Raw genomic sequence first — 20,545 nt, 5'->3', positions numbered from 1 at the left:
TACATATGTTGGTATATCTACTAAAAGTCTAAGTAAACAATCATATTAAGGCGCTAGCTAGAATTATATGCTTTCAAAACCTCTACATAAAACGAACGTCATCTAATACTACAATTAAATAACCAGTCTTTAGCTACATAACATAAAAAAGTTATAAAAACATGTCATTCACAGATAAGAAGTTCATAAGTCACTAGTACGGGAATATTGGAAATCTTTGTATAGCCGTTGTGATCGTTATATAAGAAAAATAGGTTTTAAATTATCTTCTTTTAATAATAATATAATATTGATAGATAGAGGGTTTAACTTAAAACAACTATTGTGTATTATTAACAAAGTTATAATTATATATTGCACACAAAATAAATAAAATATTTAGAGCAATCGTAAATTTTTTGGATTTTAATCATAAACAGTCCATAAAGACCATAAAAAAGGTTAAAGGCTGGTGGACTCAGTTTCCGCAATAATACACTCACTAGGTCCATTGTGGGTAAAGTCCAGGAAAGAGCACAGAAGTCTCCTGGGCTCTTCACAGACTTCACGGAGCGACCTCACTACTCCGAGGATTTCTGTACATTAGCTAGCCACAGCCTCGCATTCCAGGACTACGTGGGTAACTGATTCCCCTGCGCTGAAACAGCCTCTGCACGTGGAGCTGTCTGTCGCACCTATGACAATTAAGGAGACAATGGCCTGTAATTGCCAAGATTATAATAATAATATAGCCTCATTTATTCCTGAAACATTCATCTTTATCGCGACACTTAAAATTTTACACAATTTATTTATCCAAGGACATCTTATATAGGCCTCCTCCATCTCTCTCCATCTTGATTCTCCCAATCTTCTGCAACTTCTTTAAGCTCGTCCACCCACCGTTCAAGTGGGCCGCCAATTTCCACTTAAGTTTTATAATGAAATATAATTTGGCTGAGAGCAGTGTTGGCCTAGTGGCTTTAGCGTGCGACTCTCATCCCTGAGGTCGTAGGTTCGAACCCCGGCTGCGCACCATTATACTTTCTGTATATGTGCGCATTATGCATTCGCTCGAACGGTGAAGGAAAACATTGTGACGAATCTAGCTTGCCTTAGACCCAAAGAGTCGACAGCGTGTTTCAGGCACAGGAGACTGATCACCTACTTGCCTATTAGATTGACTGATTGATTGATTATGAAACAGATACAGAAATCTGAGGCCCAGACCTAAAAAGATTACCGCCACTGGTATTATTATTATTTTATTTTGGCTGATTACAGTTACTAAATACGTAAAACCTTCAAGTAATGTGTGGATGTGAATGAATGGATCGGTTTCGAAACCGATCCATCTTCCTTTGTAGGTAGATGGCCTTAAAAAAGGCCAAAAGAGAAGCATAAGAGTGTCTCGTGATTATGGAACAATATTTTATGGTTTAATTTTGCATCTGATGCCTTAGTTCCATCCATTAATATTTATTGGATGTTATAAATATATTAATCTTCTGTGCGTTTTGATGAAATTTGTGTGTTAAATATACTTATGACGTGTAAAATATGTGTAAACACAGTATTAGTATCATATAAAGAAGAAGAAGAAACTTTATTATACAATATAAATCTTCTGTTTCCTCATAAACGGTTGGACCGCTTTTGATGAAATTTGCCTGTGTTTTTTTAAAACAGCATTTATAATTACAGTTTTGTTTTGTATTAAGACGTGTGTACAGGGCTGTCTAACTGTTAGTCTACTTACAATTCCAATTTGATATAACATATACATAAACCTCCATAGAACCTAATAAAAAAATCGTCTAATTATCTTTAAGCATAACAGTATCATATAAATTTTGACCCTAAACATCTACACCATACTTTGATAACCTCAACGTGCTGATAACACAGATTTTGACCCCAGTCATCGCCCAACCGCCGCCGCGGTTCCACGTCAAAATGGATCACGAAGTATTAGATAAAACAACATCTTCATCATTAATTCTACCAAAAGATGACAATAAAGTGGTGATTATATCTCCTAGTAATGGAAAAATCTTAATTCGTGAGGACACTGTGCTTCAAGGGTGCGTGGGCTGTGGAAGAGCCCAATTTACATGTACGGGTATCAAAAAGCAATGGTCTGTTTTGTGTTGGGGTCAGCAGATGGACAGGAGATATTATTTATGTGAGTAACAAAGGCCGCAATCGGAAAGATATTTAATTTTAACACCGAATTAAGTACCGGTGTCTCCTGAGCTGGTGCTTTCCTCGCTCAACGAATAAGTATCGCGAAGCGAGAAAATGCTGCCAGAAGTAATGGTACACTCCCATAAGGACCACACTTTTTAGATTTATTTTTATTTTTAATTATTTTTATTATTACTATGTAGGTTAAGAAAATTGTAAATAATGTATATTTGATTGTTATGATTACTAATAAATTAATATTACCCCGAATAGTTTAGAATGAAATTTTCGGGCTTTAAAAACGCACACTTTGCGTTCCTATGGCGATAATAGATTTTTTAAGTGTGAAGACGTGTAAATGTGAACCTACGATCTCAGGGATAAGAGTCACACGCTGAAGCCACTGATCCAACACTGCTCATTTTGTTAGTACTGCACAGAAAGATAGATAGAAAGCACAGATTATTTATTAGTGACTATAAAACGTAGATTAATTGACATTTTTAATTATGTCAGCTCAGGCTATAAAAATTCATAAAACAATAATAAATCCACCAAATTTTTACGCAAAATGGCGTCGCACCATATGACGTTCAATGCTTGTAAACACAAATATCCACGTGTTAATTATCATTCTTAAATGACACAAATACACATATTTTTTAATCAACAGTCCCCGACGAAATTGTGCCACGTGACTGATGTGTATAAAGGTTACAGGACTTCATAAATATTAATCAGCTATTGAATTTTCTTTAAAAGTAACTAAAGGTGACATAGCATTATAAATAAACATTTTTGATGTTATACTTCTTTAGGCGCGTTATGAAAAATTGATGAGAGTGAAATTTTACGATGCGCGCGCACCGTGACACAAAATTAACAGAATGAAGTTGCCCACGGAACATGCTACGGCATTGGACATAATTTAAAAACAACATTCGAATAATAATATAATTTATGTTACACTTAATGTAAGAGAATAATAATAAATATTTATTTATTTAATTTTTCAAATGTAAACTGAACTTTATTGACTATAATTACTCCTTTTCCAGTCTTTGATTATTAAATTGTAATTAATTATTTGCATGCAATCAAAAACTATTTTTAATAATGCCAAAGAAGTATAACTTCTTACGCGCGTATATAAGTACACGCACCCTTTTTTTTGTTACAAACAAGTCGAGGCCTCAAACTGGTCAACAAAGGTTTAGGAATTTATTTCCAGAAATAACTAGTATTCAAGCCGGAGAAGCAGGCGGAAAATATAAGAGACTTTTGGTCGTGGGGTTCAAGTGCACAGGTGCTAATAAAAGATTTAAGTTGTCGCCTGGTATATAGTACCGGTGACACCAGAGCTGGTGCTTTCAACGAATAAGTATCGCAATACAGTGAGGAATTGCTGCCATAAAAGGTCCATTACCACAGGAACCAAACTTTTTTTTTTTTAGTTTTCTATTTTTCCATTTTAAACCACGTATTATTTCTATGTGTGTGTTTTAACGTTCATAACGCTTTTCCTATATGAATATTTGTGTGTAAATAAATACATACACTTACATGTCATAGATAAAAGGACTAGACTTAAACAATCGCAAACTTTAGCGGTCTTAAATCCTTAGTAGTATTTATCAAACTTTTATTTATATAATTAAGTACACCACATCATATATATGATACATTTTTTAGTATATCTATATTTTCTAAAATACATGACAATTACGGTGAACAGAAATTATACAAAAAATAGTCAAAATATTACACTTCCAATTTAGGTTTTACTAGTAATTTTTTTAATTTAAAAATATTAAAATGAAAATTGATACTAATTGGCTTAATAAAAAGTACATAATAGGCGCTTAAAAAAGTTGATTTAACTAAATAAATATCGCGAAAAAGTACATAAAATATTGATGTTCTTTTTACTATATTAGAGAAACAGTTTGAGTCGAATTTGTTGTTCTATTTTTAACACAAATTAATAAGTTGTTGACCATATACACAAAACCTTTATAAATATTTTTTTGTCTCAAGAACTATCAATGCCAATGTCATAGTAATTTTATTTCTTTGTAATTGTCGCGTGACTTAAAATAATTAGCTTCAAATGGATACCTTTTCAGACATGTTTAATAGTAGAGTATTACGAGTAGACAAGAGGATTATAAAAAAACAGAACAAAAACTGTTCATAATATACGACCAATCTTTTTTAGCTTTAGAATAGAAACCTTTGCGGAATATTTTTCCAGATCTATTCTATACAAACTAACAAATTTGGTTTAAATTTTCCGCAAATATCCTGTAAATGCTAAAAGACGTTTTCGTTGACACATTGCGTTAGCATTATAAATAAAGATTTTTTGTTAACTGAGCGAAAATTCCAAAGCAGACAAATACGGGGAAATAATTAGTCTAAATGGTTAACTTATGACATAATTCTAATCTATATGTATAAATAAAAATATGTTTATTCCTAATGACTATTCCTTGAACTCTGAGAAAGGATTTTATGCAGAGAAAAATTGGAAATTATAAAATAAATGTTTTATTTAGTACTTAGGTTTTTATTGCGGAAAAGCGAACAGTCTCCATAGAGACAACAATACCCTATTGGGGTGCATAGCAAAATATTCAATATGTTGGTATGTAGCTAAAAATCATGTAAAGGCGAAACGAAGTTTTTATTTTATAATAATAAAACCACGTTACTTAAAATAGTATTTCTAGTTTTTCGATATTAATTAAATTTTGGTTAACAATCAAAATTATTATTACTTTGTTGGCGTTTCCTGCTGTTTTCTGACCTTTGACCTTAGATAGCGATTGCACACGAGTTTGAAAAACCGCTATGTCTGTTATATTGACTAGATACAGTAGGAAATAATACTATGAATCCTGTAAATTGAATATATCTTTTGTCCCCTTATTCTTTTTAACATCGAGTTTTATTCAAATATATATAATACTGTATACTTGATTGATATGATTAATATGTTCATTAATATTATTCTATTGCGACATTAATTTATTTAAAACAAAAATAATTAAAAACCACACACTTTTGTTGTACCTAATGCGATCGTGATCCCGGCCTAACTCTTTACAAACATATAAAGTGATGTAGTTTTTAAAATTTCTTCACCCAAAGATCTGATATTTTTAGATACATTCTCCCTATGAATGTTAAATTTTCATTTATTTATATTCGACTTAGGGTCCTTATAGAAAAAATCGTACCAATTCTTTATAGGCCGGCAAGGCACTTGCGAGCCCTTAATATAAAAAATCGTGTACGTTGTAATTCAGGGATTGTTAAAGCCTTCGTTGTTAAATAATACATGAAAAATCCCACTTTTTAACCGCCTTAAAAAATCCTAAAGGATCTTTTAAACATTACACAAGGGTCATTAGCTTTTTATACATTGAAACTGAGGGTTATCTTTAAACACGTGATTAGGTGACGTCAATTTATAAACACAAATCACTAATTAGTTTTCTTAAAATCGCGATTCTTAAATCAATATTGGCTCTCATACATTTACTTAAACTTCGAACTAATTACGTTTATTATGTCTAAGAGAAAAATTATAATGTAGGACTCTCTTGTAAGGTTGGTAGTGGCTTCAGCATGCGACTGTTATTCCTGAGGTCGTAGGATCTATCCCTGGTAGTGCACCAATGGACTTTGTGTCTATGTGCGTTTAACACTCGCTCGTACGTTGAAGGAAAACACCGTGAAATACCGGCATTCCAAGTGACTCGAGTCAGGCAGAGAAGGCTTACCACCTACCTACTGTTACAAAAAAACAATTGATCACGAAACACACAGAAATCTCTTTTGGGTCTCAGATTTTTGATATTAATAAACAAAACTATGTTTTTTATTATAAAAAGCTAAAGGTTGTAGCGCTTTTTGTATATTATTATCTTTCCCAGTCCCTTAATTTTTTTTTGGCGTCTCGACTAATGACACATTCATTATAATATTTCACACGCGTATTTTATGTGAACATTCAAATTTTAAAACTCTGTGCTCAAAGTGCTACTTATCCTCACTAAAGAAATCGAGATAATCGCCAAAAACCTACCCCGCGAGATTTTATTAAACTTTTATCAAAATAACGGTGTACCCATACGAGTCTCAGCTGGTCTATTATGGGCCTATGAGCGAACTTCACATTACGTCAACACTCGCGATCTTTGCTAGCATTTGGATCGGTCTGGTACGGCTTTATTTGTTGAGTATGTTTGATTACAATAAATTTTAATTCCCTTATTTGTTATATCATTAATACGTGATTTCGATTCTTAAATAAATATTATAAATGTAAGGCAATATAAAGTTATGTTGAAATATACGCACGTGATACTCATAGAGTCATAATATAATATAATCAAACAATGGCTTTAAAAGATCTATACTTTATTTAGACAGATACGTTACTTACAATATTCTTTAATTTATCTCTAATTTATTTCAATATACACAGTAATAATACTCAAAAATTTATAAGTATAAAATTAGAACAAGTTTAAAAAGTTTGGTCCCTGTGGCAGTGTACGTTTAATGGCAGAATTACCTCGCTGTATTGTTATATTTATTCGATTAGCGAGGAAAGCACCAGCTATGGGGGCCTGTACCAGGCGCCAACTTAAATCTTTAATTTAGTTATAAGTAGTAGTAGTAGTAAAATTGATAACGTCACGAATTGCGTCTACTAAGTCTTAGATGTTCTAAGTTATATTAAAAAATAATGATTATAAATTCAACTACTTAAATGTTTCGTCACCTAGTAACCGATATTTCTTATTTTGCTTGTATGTCATCTATCAACGGACCCCATTATTTTAAAGTGGTTCAATCCGTAGCACCGTCTCCATCAGACCAGTGATGCCGACTTGTTTCCAAATTTATTTGTAATTATTTTAAATCAAGTCTAAATAAATGTAACCCCTATACATATATATTTACAGTGATTTATTTAGACTATATGGGGGGAGGGGTATATTTATTTAGAGTGATTTTAGGGGGTACTTTATTCAAGAAATTTATTTACTTTATCTTAAATAAATTGCAAGAATCTATCTATACAATTTATATAAGGCCTCGAACACAACCGGGTTTTAATCGATATTTAGGGGGAACATTTTGTAGAAGTTGGCATCACTGCATCAGACAACTTGTACAAAACAATTAACGAATATTATATAAAAACCAGAAATAAACCGCACATGAACACTATTCAATACAAAATTTATCATGGTCAAATGTATCGTAAAAGCTCATAATGACCAGATAATATTAATTTTTTGTTTATAACTGCTTTGAGATAAGTATTGTATAGTCTAGATAAGACATAGTAGCTTCGATAATAATATCAAAACATTGGTTGGGTCATTCATATTATCGCACAGATATTTTTAGAAAATAATATTTTTAATTGTTTACGGAAAATGCAATTAGAATACGATTGAATATAGGAATATTCGCGTGAAACGGACAAAAAAGAAAATGTTAGTATTCATTTTGTTCAATGGGACCTGAATATATATATACATATTTATTGTTATTTTTACCTACTTCCAAATATATGCGTTTACAACCATTTTTTGGAGGAACATATTTACATAAATTTTAACAAGGTTAGCCAGTTCGATTGAACGTAAACAATGATTATGTGAGCACAATAATTCTTTAAGAATGATGGTAGTTTGAAAGTAAAATTGTTTTACAAAAAACTAAATACGAAGTTTCTGTTGACGGAACGTACATTTTCCTATTCCCGAAGTTCACCATTAGACATTTTGTTTTGTCTTTTTTCATTATGCAATTTCGTCATATTCGAAATAGTTCTTTAGTTTCGGTCCGAAACTTCAGCGTTCGTTTTTCGTAATAGAACTCCTGCCTTGCGATTCTGTAACTCACTTTTCGAACTCGATTTGGCATTCTGATAAGGAAGGACCTTGTAGTTTATTGTTTATCAGAATGACAAATCGTAAAATGACTGCTTTACGACTGATTTGAGCGCGACGGCTGCTGTGAAAACCGCTGTGTGAGTTCGAAAAGTGACTTACAGTATCGCAAAGGCTGATTGTGATGTCTTTGTGGAGCCATCGTACCAACTTGAGGCAAACTGAAACATGACAAGATATATGAATCAAAAATCATTCTTACGTATCCCTAAACCAAAGAAAGCTACTAAACCATATAAAAATTATACTATTTAGCTACGAAGTGCCGGGACCAAGAGTCCTAGTTCTGAGAAGGTACGTATTGATTATAAATTCTGCGCACTGTCTTAAACTCATACCTTGTTGCTGATAAGGCCTTGAAGACGTAAATGTATCGTTACGAGGATTCGATAAATCAGTAAAGGAGAATTCATAATTTGAGAATAATAATACAATGTATGTTATTGCTATTTTAAACATATAAACACGTTTTTGTTGTAATTTTAATACTTCATTAAAGTTTAATAAAAATAGAATGTGTATGCAACATTGATTTAATTTATTAACAACTAACTCTAAAAAGACAAATAGAAATCATTCTACTACTTATAATAGTTTTGAAGGAGATACTATATGTCCAATTGGGGCTACTCTATAAAACTAATACAAATTTCCAGTGCTGGCCCGCCTGAGCTGTCAAGGCTAAAAGCAATATTCCATTCCCAAAAAAGAAGTGCTGGCAGCGCTGGATAGTTGTTAAATTGGCACTGTTTAAAACAATCACGATTCCAAAATATAGTTTGGGAAATTATTGCTATTTTAATTATTGTTTTTTTTTCAGTTTTGACACTTCTTTCGGCAACATTTGCACTTAGCCTTATAGGAGCCATATTCTTCTGTTTTACAAACACAATCAATGATGCTATTTTATCTGTAAGTACTATTTGACAGAGTATAAGCAATGTGGAGTATTTTAAATACCCCAAAACTAAAAATACATACGATTTAGATTAAATCTATCTTTAACGAATTTTATGAAATCAAAAATTAAACCTTTTAATCAAAACGGAAACTCTTATTCTAAGAAAGTCTGCTTACAATAAAACCCTGCAATCTGTATCTTCGTTTTTGATGCAATTTTAATAAAGCACTGCAGTTACAAACCTTGGATATACGTGGTATAAAGCTCCCAAAATAAAATTCGAGAATCGCAATCGGTTTTGGAAGTTACAGAGTGCCGCTGCACTCTTTGTACAACACCAAAATTAATCTAAAACGAATGTAGAGAAATATAGAAATAGAAATAGTCGTTAAGTCCAAATAATTAATATTTCATTAACATTTTTTTTTATTATGTTTGATAAAAGTATGTATGTCTTTTTAATGCCTAATATTGTGTAAAACAGACAAACTAAATTAACCAGATTTTTTGAAAATGAGGAGTATTCACCTAAACATTCTAAATAAAAATAAGTACATTCTTGATGAATAAATGTAAATGAATCATATATCACAGAATATGGCGATCCGAAACAACTCGATCGCATTCTCCATGTGGCGTAGACCGACGGTGCGGCCTATAATGAAAGTACATCTCTTCAATTACACCAACTGGGAGGACGTACGAGATGGTAGAGCTAGTAAACTTAAAATTCAGGATATTGGGCCGTATGTTTACTCGTAAGTAAATACTTTTCTTTTATTACAGTGCATGCTACTAAAGGTGATATCAGACGGTTCATTTTTTGTTCATTTTCACCTTTCATTCGGTACATTTCACTCAAAATGAAATGTCTGAACAAAAAATGAAACACGAGTGCCGAATGAATTCATTAGTGAACCGATCCAACAGTGTTGGATATTGGCATCCGGTATCTTTCATTCCCACTCCGAATGAATTGAAATGAACGGTCTGAACACTGAGAGAACGTTCATTCGGATTCGGCCATTTTGTTTCGAGTCCTGTAGCCGACGGACATCACGTTGTCGACGAAGTTATAACTTTTTTTTAACTTTTCTTCAAATTTACTTTCGTCCATTCGAAGATGATTACAATATGAATCAGGATCTTCAACGGCTAGTTCTCTCAACAATGTATTGGAAGCTCCTAATAAATTTCTTCTTTCAATCCATGGTCGCACCCACCACCGTCGACGTTTTCTTTGTTTCTTTTTTGTCAACTATTTGATTAAATGATCACAAATTAAACTAATTCCAAGACGTACGACTTCATTCGATGACATATTTAAAAGAAAGAACAATGAATGTTCATTTCTGTATCATTTCGTCTAAGCCGTGTGAACATAGAATGAAAAAAAATGAAGCATTCACTCGAGTGAACAATCATTCGAGTGAACCGTCTGATATCACCTTTATTAACCATTTTTCATTTGTAACGATAAAAATAATTCAATAAGAGTTTTCCTTTAGTAAGCAACTGTAGATGGCGCTGAGTGAACGTTACGCGCGCTAACATATCATTTTAAACGGTAATACACTTTTCTTTCTCAAAAATATGTATAATGACTAGGAGTCACGCTCGATAGCGGCATGTGCTTCCGCAAACACATAGCCGCCGTTCGCAATAATGCCTCTACTTACTCCTGCATAAATGAAGTCAGATGTGCCTTAAACACAAGATGACACGGTTCAAGGCCTGTATACGACCATACATGACCTACGCTAGCGTAGTCTTCGTCCTTCATCACTGTGTCCCCTCTCATATTCACCGGCTACAGGCGCTCTAGTCGCGATTCATGAGAGTCGCGACCGACCACGACCTGGAGTTCCCTACCATAGCCCAAAAGAGGAATTTGTTGTCCACACGCCACTTCGACAACGCTAAACAACATCTCAACCAAAAAAAAAGCATAAATTTTTTATTTTGGTGGGCAAAAGCATCAATGATTACCCCTTCCTGACAAAAAAGTCCCGTAGGAGGCCCCGACTCGTTCTGACGGATCTGGATCATCCAATAACGTTAACAACAACCTGGCTAAGCATAGTCAGATAGGTTAAAACCTCCTTCGCCGAGGAAAGCGGGGTCCTTTACTTCGCACTTCGTTCACTCTAGTGGGCTTCCGTCCTGCCCTTCAGGCACTGCACGGGTACTTTAGGACCACCCACCCCAAGGCGGCCCAAGTTGAGGTCCAAATCTCGCAGGAGACGCCATTGCGGTAGTCGCCGTGAAGTCCCCTTAAGTCAGATGGTCAAAAAAGTTATTATAACTATAAATAGTACACCCGAATTATATAGTGACTCTAATATTGATTCAATTGGGCAGTGAATGGTAACAATTCTGATGGGTCAGATCCAAAGAAAAAAACTATTGATATCTCAGTGCAACGAGTGCAGTAACCCATATTGACATTTATCTGTAAGGTGACAATACCAATAAATCGAACAATTGATTCTTTAAGTGCTCCGATTTATTCATGTCAATGTTTTCAATTAGATAAGAATTATTTTTCAGAATGATCAATCAATAAAATATAAATATTTTGATGATTGAAAGGCACTCAATGTTACAAAACTTGGCGGATTTATTTAAATACATGTGTCAACTTTAGACTAATAAGTTTATTTAACATAAGAAAGTGTTCCATAACACTATTTACAGCCTCTGTTAAGGAAGACACTCTGTTCTTGTGTTCTATTTTTTCCCTACCACTGTTTAGCACTTAAGACTACAGTACTAATATGCACTAACACAACTATGTTTTCCTTGATTGTGATTGGTTGGTCAGCTTGATAGAGGCGATACGTTCCTTTTTTACAACCGATCGTTGTTTTATAAACGAAACTCGCGATTTATTCCATCCAAAGTTTGATCACAACATTGAATAGAATGTAACAGGAAACTTTGATGTACAATTTATTTTCTAGAAAATATACGCTTGTATGGATTACTCTAGGTTATAGGTCACCGTGGCGTTAAGATATAGTTATTAGAATTCTCGGAAGGAAATAGTTTATCCATTGACTTTAGAAACTTTATTACACTGGTTGAAGTTATCAACTAAACATTTATTGTCTCTTAGATATATTTATATCTTTAAGGGTCTGTTTCACAATGTACGGATAAGTTCTTCATAAGTTACCAATTAGCTATTTATTACTTATTAGTAGGATAAACACTATTGTTGCGTTTCACGACTGTCAGATAGCGATATTCCTCACATAAAGTCCATCATAAGCTATGAGTCCGATGAGTGTCAAATGGCACAATTTATCTTTACAAATAATTTATGTGTTGCATAGCTATTTGCTACTTTATCCATACATTGTGAAAGAGACCCTTAGTATGTTGAGTTTAGCCACAAGAATATTTATAAACGCAGTTTATGCAATAATAAGTATCTATAAGTAAATATGAGTACCTACAGTCAAACCTGGATAAGCGAGATTTCAAGGGACCACAATCTCATTCTCGCTTAAGGCCGATTTACATTATCTTAGTGTTTAGGAGAGTGCTTTAGTACAACTTGAAAGGCAAGTTCTTTAGCGTAGCGTTTACTAAAGCAAGTAGCGTTTACATGTTTCAACTAAAGTACTATCCTAAAGCACTCTCCTAAACACTAAGATAATGTAAATCGGCCTTTATAGACGTTTCTCACTAACCCGAGTTTCTCGCTAATACAGGTACATGGGTAGCCTTTCTCTCTTATAGAGGTACGCAGCAATAACAAGTCACAGCAAGTACGAATGTAGTAAATATATGTAATATGATAAAATTATGTGCATAATATGCGTAACATATATTATGTACCTACATATATATTTTTAATAGTGTGTATACTTATTTACACTTATAAAATCCGTCAATTTCGTTTGGGTTTCTGTTTTTGTATTTTGAATGTGTTTCTCTAAGTCTAATTTTGTCGAATATTGCTTGATCAACAACCGCCGTGTATTCAAAGTACTGATGGACTGTCTCCAATTGCATTTATAGCTAGCTTCGTTGGAATGATCTTTATTTCTGTTTCCGGAATCTGTGCCTCGTCTTCACTGACATTTCCAGCAATACAGGTGTTCAGACAGTTCTTAACAATATCGTCGTCGGTTTGTTCTCCAGCGGTAGTTACGTCGTCGTCAATTTGAACGAAATCTTCGAAGCTCGGCATTAACATATTGGATTCGTGAGACACAAGCTTAGTCCATTCCTCGTTGCTAGGTCCAACTTCAACATAATTTTCCTCTGGCAGGTCTTGCTCATCTGTACTTTTCCAAAACCCAGCTTTCTTGAAGCAGTTTTTGACAGTAACGTCACTGACTAAGTACCATGCTTTTCTAGCAAATTTCATGAAAAACAGGACGGTACAAAGGCACACGTGTCCATTCGAAAAGAATGCGATAAAATAACAACGTTATTTTGTTCCACGAAAGTTAAGAATGAGTCATAAAATAGCAGATGTTAAATTTGTAATTTGTTCTGTACAATAATATAAATAAATAAAGCTCAACTGTCGCTTATAGAGGTATAGATAAGTAGCAGTCTCACTTTCAGAGGTCTATGAGGGAAAAACGACTCTCTCTTACACAGGTTTCTGTTTCTCGCTAATAGAGGTTTTGGGAGCTTAAAATGACGGGTCCTGGCTATTACACTCACTTATAGAATTTTATCACTTATCCAGTCCTCACTTACCCAGGTTTGACTGTATTTAGTTATTGTGTAAACAAGATTACATTCCAATTAATGAATTTATCAAGAAAGTTATTTGGAGAATATCGAATTCCATAAAATCCCTATTTATTTTATAATGGTCAAAGTCGGGACTTTAAAGAAATATGTTTGCAGCCAGCAGTTGGAGAGGGTGAACATAAAATTCGAGGGAGACAAACTTACATATCAAGAGAGGAACAATTTTCAATATTTGCCAGAAATGAGTGCTGGACCAAATTTCGACCAAGTGTTTGTTCCTAATCTGCCTTTAATCGTAAGTTTTTTTTTTGGGGGGGGGGGCAAAGTTTATTGCCAGTTCTTCTCTTCCGTTCTACGCCCTTGATTTGAGAACTGGCACTAAATGAAAAGTTAGAAGCATTTCAACTACATTTTTTTTTTGACGATCATAAGTGTACAATGTGTTACCTATATGATTAAATGATTTTTGAATTTGAAACGAGCCTGCGGGTCGCACCAAAAAGGCAGTCATCGCAGCCCATGGACATTTTTAGTGGATGCGTTGCCGGCCTTTGAGGGACGAGTACACTCTTACTTTGAATAGTTGGAGCTCGTATCTCTCAACCCCACACCGTGAGTCGATTCCACAGTTCGATAGTTCGCAAAAGAAAACGGACTGTGGTAGACCAAACTAATTTTAATTCTTCTCATGAAAACAATTCAATCTTAAACTTCTTAAAGTGTGTTTTTCTTCACAGGGTGTTATTTCCAAATCGCTGGATCTGCCAAATGTGATAACATTCCCATTACTACACTCATTGCGGTACACGAACCATCATGACGCATTCCTCAAGTTACCGGTTCATAGGTAAGAAAAATAATATTTGCTTGTTGACATCAATTTATTGGATTAAAAGAATACGCCTTAATAAATTGCATAAGGTTATTCCCGCTCTCATTGAAGCCCGGAAGATACCCGCGGAAATCAATTCGCAATTTTTATATTATTTGTAGGTTTACAATTAAAATATATAAAGATACATTTTTTGTGTATAGTGTTTTTGTGTTATATTAGTTTTGACTGTGAAGATAGAATATTTTTTGTGAAAATAAATCAATATAACATATATAGCTTTCTACTTGTCTACACTCATACATTAATTATTTACATAAAATAATATCTTACGTCTACTATGCGAGGAAATTAGACAAACGCGAAATTTATGAAAATTATGGAGAACAACATTAGATATCAATTTGGACGTCTTGTTCTTCGGAATGGAGGGACAGAAAAAACCAGGGGTTCCCTATAAAACATAGTTTTTCTGGTTTAAAAGCCCAAACTAATTTTAGATTAAATTTCAGATTCCTATGGGGCTACGATGATGACATTATAAACACGGCTAAACCGTTTTTGAGTTTAAATGGGAAACTTCGTTTTGACAACTTTGGGCTACTTGTCACGGTAAGTTCTCTAATGCGATAAACAGATTGAAAGATTGATTAGAATTTACCGTAGACGGACTATGGTATAGACCAGGCATCAGCGTACAGCGTGTGAGATAGCGAATGATTGACATATGTCGTATTTACAGTTTTAATTTATTGAAGATTGCTTATTACTGACCAAAATACACATTCGAATGAATAATTCTTGAACAAAGTTACTGAGTCGTGACAAAATAAACTACTTACCGATGAAAGGTTATGTTTGGTTATTTACGTTCACTATAGCTTTTACAGCCAATTATGCAACAATTCACCATGACTGACACTTTAAATACACCTCTTATAAGGATAAAGTCTTAAAATATGGGTTTGACTTGGGTTTCACAGATTTATCAGTAAGCGGTGAAAACTTGTTTACCATCAAGGGCTCGGTGGTAAACAAATAAAACCCGATACGCAAATAGAGACAGAAAAACTGATACTCTGTTTCGCTCGCACTTAAGTATTTCACGTTAATGCCTTCTCTTTTTAGGTATTATTGTTTGTGTAGCTCATCTAATATGAGCTTCTAAAATAACTAACTAAAACTAAACCAAAATAATAGATGAGTCATCTAGTTCTATACTCTATTTACGGAATTGACAATATTCTTAACCTACATATAATAGTAACAAGAGTAACAATAATTAAAACTGTATAAATAAAAAGTGTATGGTCAATGTACCTTAAATGGCAGCATTTCCTCGCTGTATTGCGATATTTATTTGTTAAGCGAGGAAAGCATTTGATTAGAATATTGTTACTCTATAAACAAAGCTAATAGACAATTTTAATTTAATTTCCGACATATGAACACGTTGGGAATTTTCTGTTCTGGGATTCTGGGACACTTCCAGCGTTACTTCAAATTCTATTTATTTACAGAAAAACGGTACCGTTTCCGACAGACTGACGATAAATACTGGTGAAAATGACAAAGACAAAATAAATATTTTGGAAAAATTCAATGGCGATACCAAATTACCATATTGGAGCAGCAGTGAGTGCAACAGGTAAGGTGTATCTAGTGATTTGCTATGATATGATTAAAATCAGATGATAAAGATTTTTGGTTAGAAATAAATGTTACACATAGTTTAACACGTGAAAAAAAACTTGGAATTATATTTACATTAATTTTTACATTGAATTTATCCTTTATCATAGTATAGTTCAAAAGTGTATCTTGTACGGGTGACGTCTAAACACATCATCCAACATTATTATTCTTTATATTGAAATTATTTACTTCCGAGGGTAATTTTAATTATTTAAGTAGGAATAAAGACAAACCAGAATACATAACAGTGTTGGCTTAGTGGCATCAGCGTGCGACTTTCATCCCTGAGGTCGTAGGTTCGACAACCGGCTATGCACCAATGAACTTTATTTCTATGTGCGCATTTAACATTCGCTCGAACGGTGAAGGAAAACATCCTGAGTAATCCGGTATGCCTTAGACCCAAAAAGTCGATGGCGTGTGCCAGGCACAGGAGGCTGATCACCTACTTGCCTATTAGATTGGCAAATGATCATGAAACTGTAGAGGTGTAATTATTGTCTATATAGAAATTTCGCAATTGTATTTGTAATATTGTCCACGTATCATTATTTCGTGTTTACACTTGCACGTGGATCATTCAGTCGCCCTATAATCTCCATGTAAGTCAGAGGACAATAAAGCTAGTGAATTCTATTTCGGTTTTCATTTGGTGTACCTCAAACACTAAACTGGTGACCCCGACGTGATTCAATGTGAACAAAAAGGAAAATCTACATAGGGCGGGGCAAGTCACAAAAATATGTAAAAATATTTCGTGCAAGTGTGCTTCGTGCACTACAGACATCTGAGGCCCCGACCTAAAAAGGTTGAAGCGCCACTGATTTATTTATCAACATATAGCATTAGCTACCTACTAAGCTTTCGTGGTTTAGTGATTAAGACATGCCCTATTAACCGGGGCATTGGGGAAAACAAATTATTTAGAATTCGCTCAAAGGTACACCCAATAATACTTAAATTATTTCTGCTTCTGTTTCATATAATAGAATTTTAAGGTACTGTTTGTGAACCAACGCGAAACAGTTAAAGTATGCCTATTGTTACAGTATTGAAGGCTCTGACGGAACAATATTCCCCCCCGCGATGTTGGATAAGAACAGAACAATCTATATATTTTATGGGAACTTGTGTCGCCGACTGCCTTTTAACTACGTGAAGGATGTCGATGTAAGAATATTGTTTAATTAGAAAGATTAGGTAACAATGATTTTACTTTTAAACCTGCATACTCGACACGTGTTATTCTACAGCTGTTTACACACCGCAGCCGCCAGCCCACCGGCACTATTCCGGCGGCTTTAGAAGTTGCGAGCCTGACAATTTTCCCGGCGGCACGACAGTCGCGACATGCAGTGTTCACAATAATTAGTGATTTCCAAGTGCTTGCTAGTGACTTGTTATTTTTTTTATTTTTCTCTCCACTTCATTAACGGATTCCATAATGTTTAGTCGATAAAAAACACTGACACGTCACTATTTCTTAAAAGCCGGTGGGCAAGTGGCAACCGGTGGTTGAGAGCGGAGAGAGGCGTGCCGCGGGGTAGATCGCGCGGGCGCAAGCCGCCGGCAACATCGTTAAAACCAAGGCCGCGGGCCAAGGCCGGCGGCTTCGGTATGTAGACAGCTTTAAATGTACAATTCCAGATTTTTTCAGCTTGCCATATCATCACCGGTCATGCTGGAAATTTAGGGTAGAGGCCTATGTCCAGCAGTGAACGTCAACAGACTAAAACGACGATATCATCGTGTTACATCAAATATTCAGTTTATTAATGAATGTCATTCACAGTTTGGAATTTACATAATTTATTCAATCACAATCGATATCGATTTTACAGAGGAGCCCTGCTGCTCGAACTGACGGCTGATCACTTACTTGACTATTAAAAACAAATCATGAAACATACAGGAATCTGAGGATACATACCCATTAAGATTGTCAAACCTAAAGTTATATATGTATGTATATATAAGAATAAATTCCATGATAAAAAATTGCAGATTGGCGATGGAATTGAATTACTCCGTTACTCAATGCCTAGAACAGTATTCGATGATCCTGGTCATTATTCACCGAATCAATGTTATTGTAACATTGATACAGCTAGCTGTCCGCCACGAGGAGTCATTGATATTAGCAACTGTACTATGGGTAGGTTTATTATTTGGCATTAGTATAGGTACGCATGCATAATGTCGTTATACTTTGCCAGACAGCAATCTAACCCAAGACTCTAGGGTCAATCCAAACCATACAATGATTTACAGATGCGGTTAAAATAAAATAACATAGTTAATGTGGAACTTTACTGGGGTAGGTTACTGCCCTGTTTATAATTAACATAACTATAACGTTAATTAATATTTTCGAATATTACCCACGCGTCCTAGCAATGAATTACCCGAATATTCAACACAGGACAACAGGATACACAAAAAATTTCATTCTATTTCCAGGTGCTCCATTACTTGCGTCCTTCCCTCACTTCTACCTCGGAGACCCCAAACTGCGTGAGCCGTTTGAAGGACTGGAGCCTAATCCTGAACTCCACGATTCGTACCTTGATATTCACCCAACTCTTGGAATTTCGCTTAGTGGAAAATCGAGGTAGTTAAGTTTTATTAAGAAATTAACATTATACCCAACCATGTCTCCCTACAAAAAGAACGAACTACTTAGTTAATCAAAATTATAATTAGTTCAAAAAAACATAATAAACTTTTATCTATTTTCATCATAACTTAAAACACAATTTGACAAAAAGAGACGAAAAAGTACTTTAGAAGAGCGCTATAACTCTGATTTAGTTTTTAAGAATAATATCAACAACTAAATACATCATAAGTTAAATGAAAACCTTCATATTTACAGTTTACAACTCAACATAATTGTACGAAAATCACAATTTCCCAGTACACTAAACTTTTTGGAGGAAAATATGATTCTGCCAGTTGCATGGATTCAAATGGTAAGATTAAAAGTCAAAGATGATTTGATTATATGTACCTACTTAGAAATTTTGTGTCAGAGAAAATACATAGTAACATTTTACTTCAGTTCAAAAGAATTATAGCAATTCGAAGTCATTATTCGTCATAAAATTAGAAGCTTTAATTTATTTGTCCATATGTAATTTGCAATCGACTTTTTAATTTAGTGAGAAACCTATATTTATGTATTTCTTTTAAGCATTTCTACTTACAGATTTACACAAAAAAAAAAAAATTTAACTCAAGATTTTCCAGAAAGCGGAAGAATGTTCCAATAATAATATTATTCTTAATTTCAGACGGTTGAAGAACTCCCTGATAGCCTCCGAACGCTCGTGTATCACGGTACTTTTTCAACGGCGGCGGCTCAACTCGGATTAACTGTATTTTTCATACTAACGTTGATTATTTCTGGTCTATGCATTCTCATCATGTTGGTAACACGAAGGAAAAAGCCATGCGCAACAGTGAAAATTATACCAAATGAAGAGGTCAAACTTAGCTGATAATGCATTTATTTTGGGCTAGTGCCTTAGATTACATATAAGACAGACAGAATGACATTGTCTGGGAAGTTTACCTTATAATTTAACATAGGTATTGTAATACATTTTAATTCCATGTGCCATTGCAATGTTTAATGTCCTTATTGGGGTAAATCCTCTTTCCTATATACATTTGATTTTTGAATGCACAATTTTTAATAGTATTTGTTGTATGAATTTATATTTTCAAGATACAGTAAACTGGCTGTGCCAGTTTTGCTTACATACATGGCACGATACTACTTAGGATATCATATAAATTTAAGTCCATATTAATAAGACAGACATTCCATAAGTAACTTTGATATTTTCGTAAGATGTTTAGATTTAAAAAAAACTCTATTTGAAGATAAAAATCTGTTTCAATTAAAAACTTGTTATATAATATTATATAGATTTAAAATGAACTGTTATTGTAATATTAACATACTTTTTTATTGTGAATCGTGTGAAATACAACAGAAATCACGTTTGCTGTTTACGAGTTTCGACCAATAACTAAATCTTAACGGAAACTACGTCTAGCAAATATTTATATAAATCAACAGCCTTGTTTATGATTTAAGCTTAATCACAGATTGATTCACGGTAAAATCGTCATGTTGCATTTAATAAAATAAGTTTTTGTTATTCGTATATTTATATATATATAAACATTTATAACATATAATATTGGCATTTTAAAAAGTACATTTGTTTTAATCTGCTATCTGTT

The 20,545-nt window shown here is 33.9% G+C and overlaps 1 protein-coding gene across 1 annotated transcript; it reads left to right on the top strand.

Moving 5' to 3' along the window:
* The first annotated feature begins 1,891 nt into the window (after positions 1-1,891).
* Positions 1,892-20,158, top strand: LOC125055014 (scavenger receptor class B member 1-like). Its single transcript, XM_047657207.1, has 12 exons — positions 1,892-2,164; positions 8,965-9,056; positions 9,640-9,803; positions 13,921-14,059; positions 14,502-14,611; positions 15,109-15,208; positions 16,117-16,244; positions 17,341-17,461; positions 18,296-18,446; positions 18,752-18,902; positions 19,167-19,263; positions 19,585-20,158. The coding sequence occupies exons 1-12, from the start codon at positions 1,936-1,938 to the stop codon at positions 19,789-19,791; spliced, it is 1,689 nt and encodes a 562-aa protein (XP_047513163.1). The 5' UTR covers positions 1,892-1,935; the 3' UTR covers positions 19,792-20,158.
* The last annotated feature ends 387 nt before the right edge of the window (positions 20,159-20,545 follow it).

Source organism: Pieris napi, chromosome 13, assembly GCF_905475465.1.
Source record: "Pieris napi chromosome 13, ilPieNapi1.2, whole genome shotgun sequence".
Classification (NCBI taxonomy): domain Eukaryota; kingdom Metazoa; phylum Arthropoda; class Insecta; order Lepidoptera; family Pieridae; genus Pieris; species Pieris napi.
This window is presented reverse-complemented; position numbering and strand designations above follow the sequence as displayed.

What these genes read in the sequence shown, in the direction of transcription:
- LOC125055014 (XM_047657207.1), top strand. Translation starts at nt 1,936, where the DNA reads ATGGATCACGAAGTATTAGATAAAACAACATCTTCATCATTAATTCTA. An exon ending in ACTTTGGGCTACTTGTCACG is followed by an intron (nt 15,209 to 16,116) that starts GTAAGTTCTCTA and finishes ATTTATTTACAG; the next exon opens with AAAAACGGTACCGTTTCCGA. An exon ending in CAGTTGCATGGATTCAAATG is followed by an intron (nt 19,264 to 19,584) that starts GTAAGATTAAAA and finishes TCTTAATTTCAG; the next exon opens with ACGGTTGAAGAACTCCCTGA.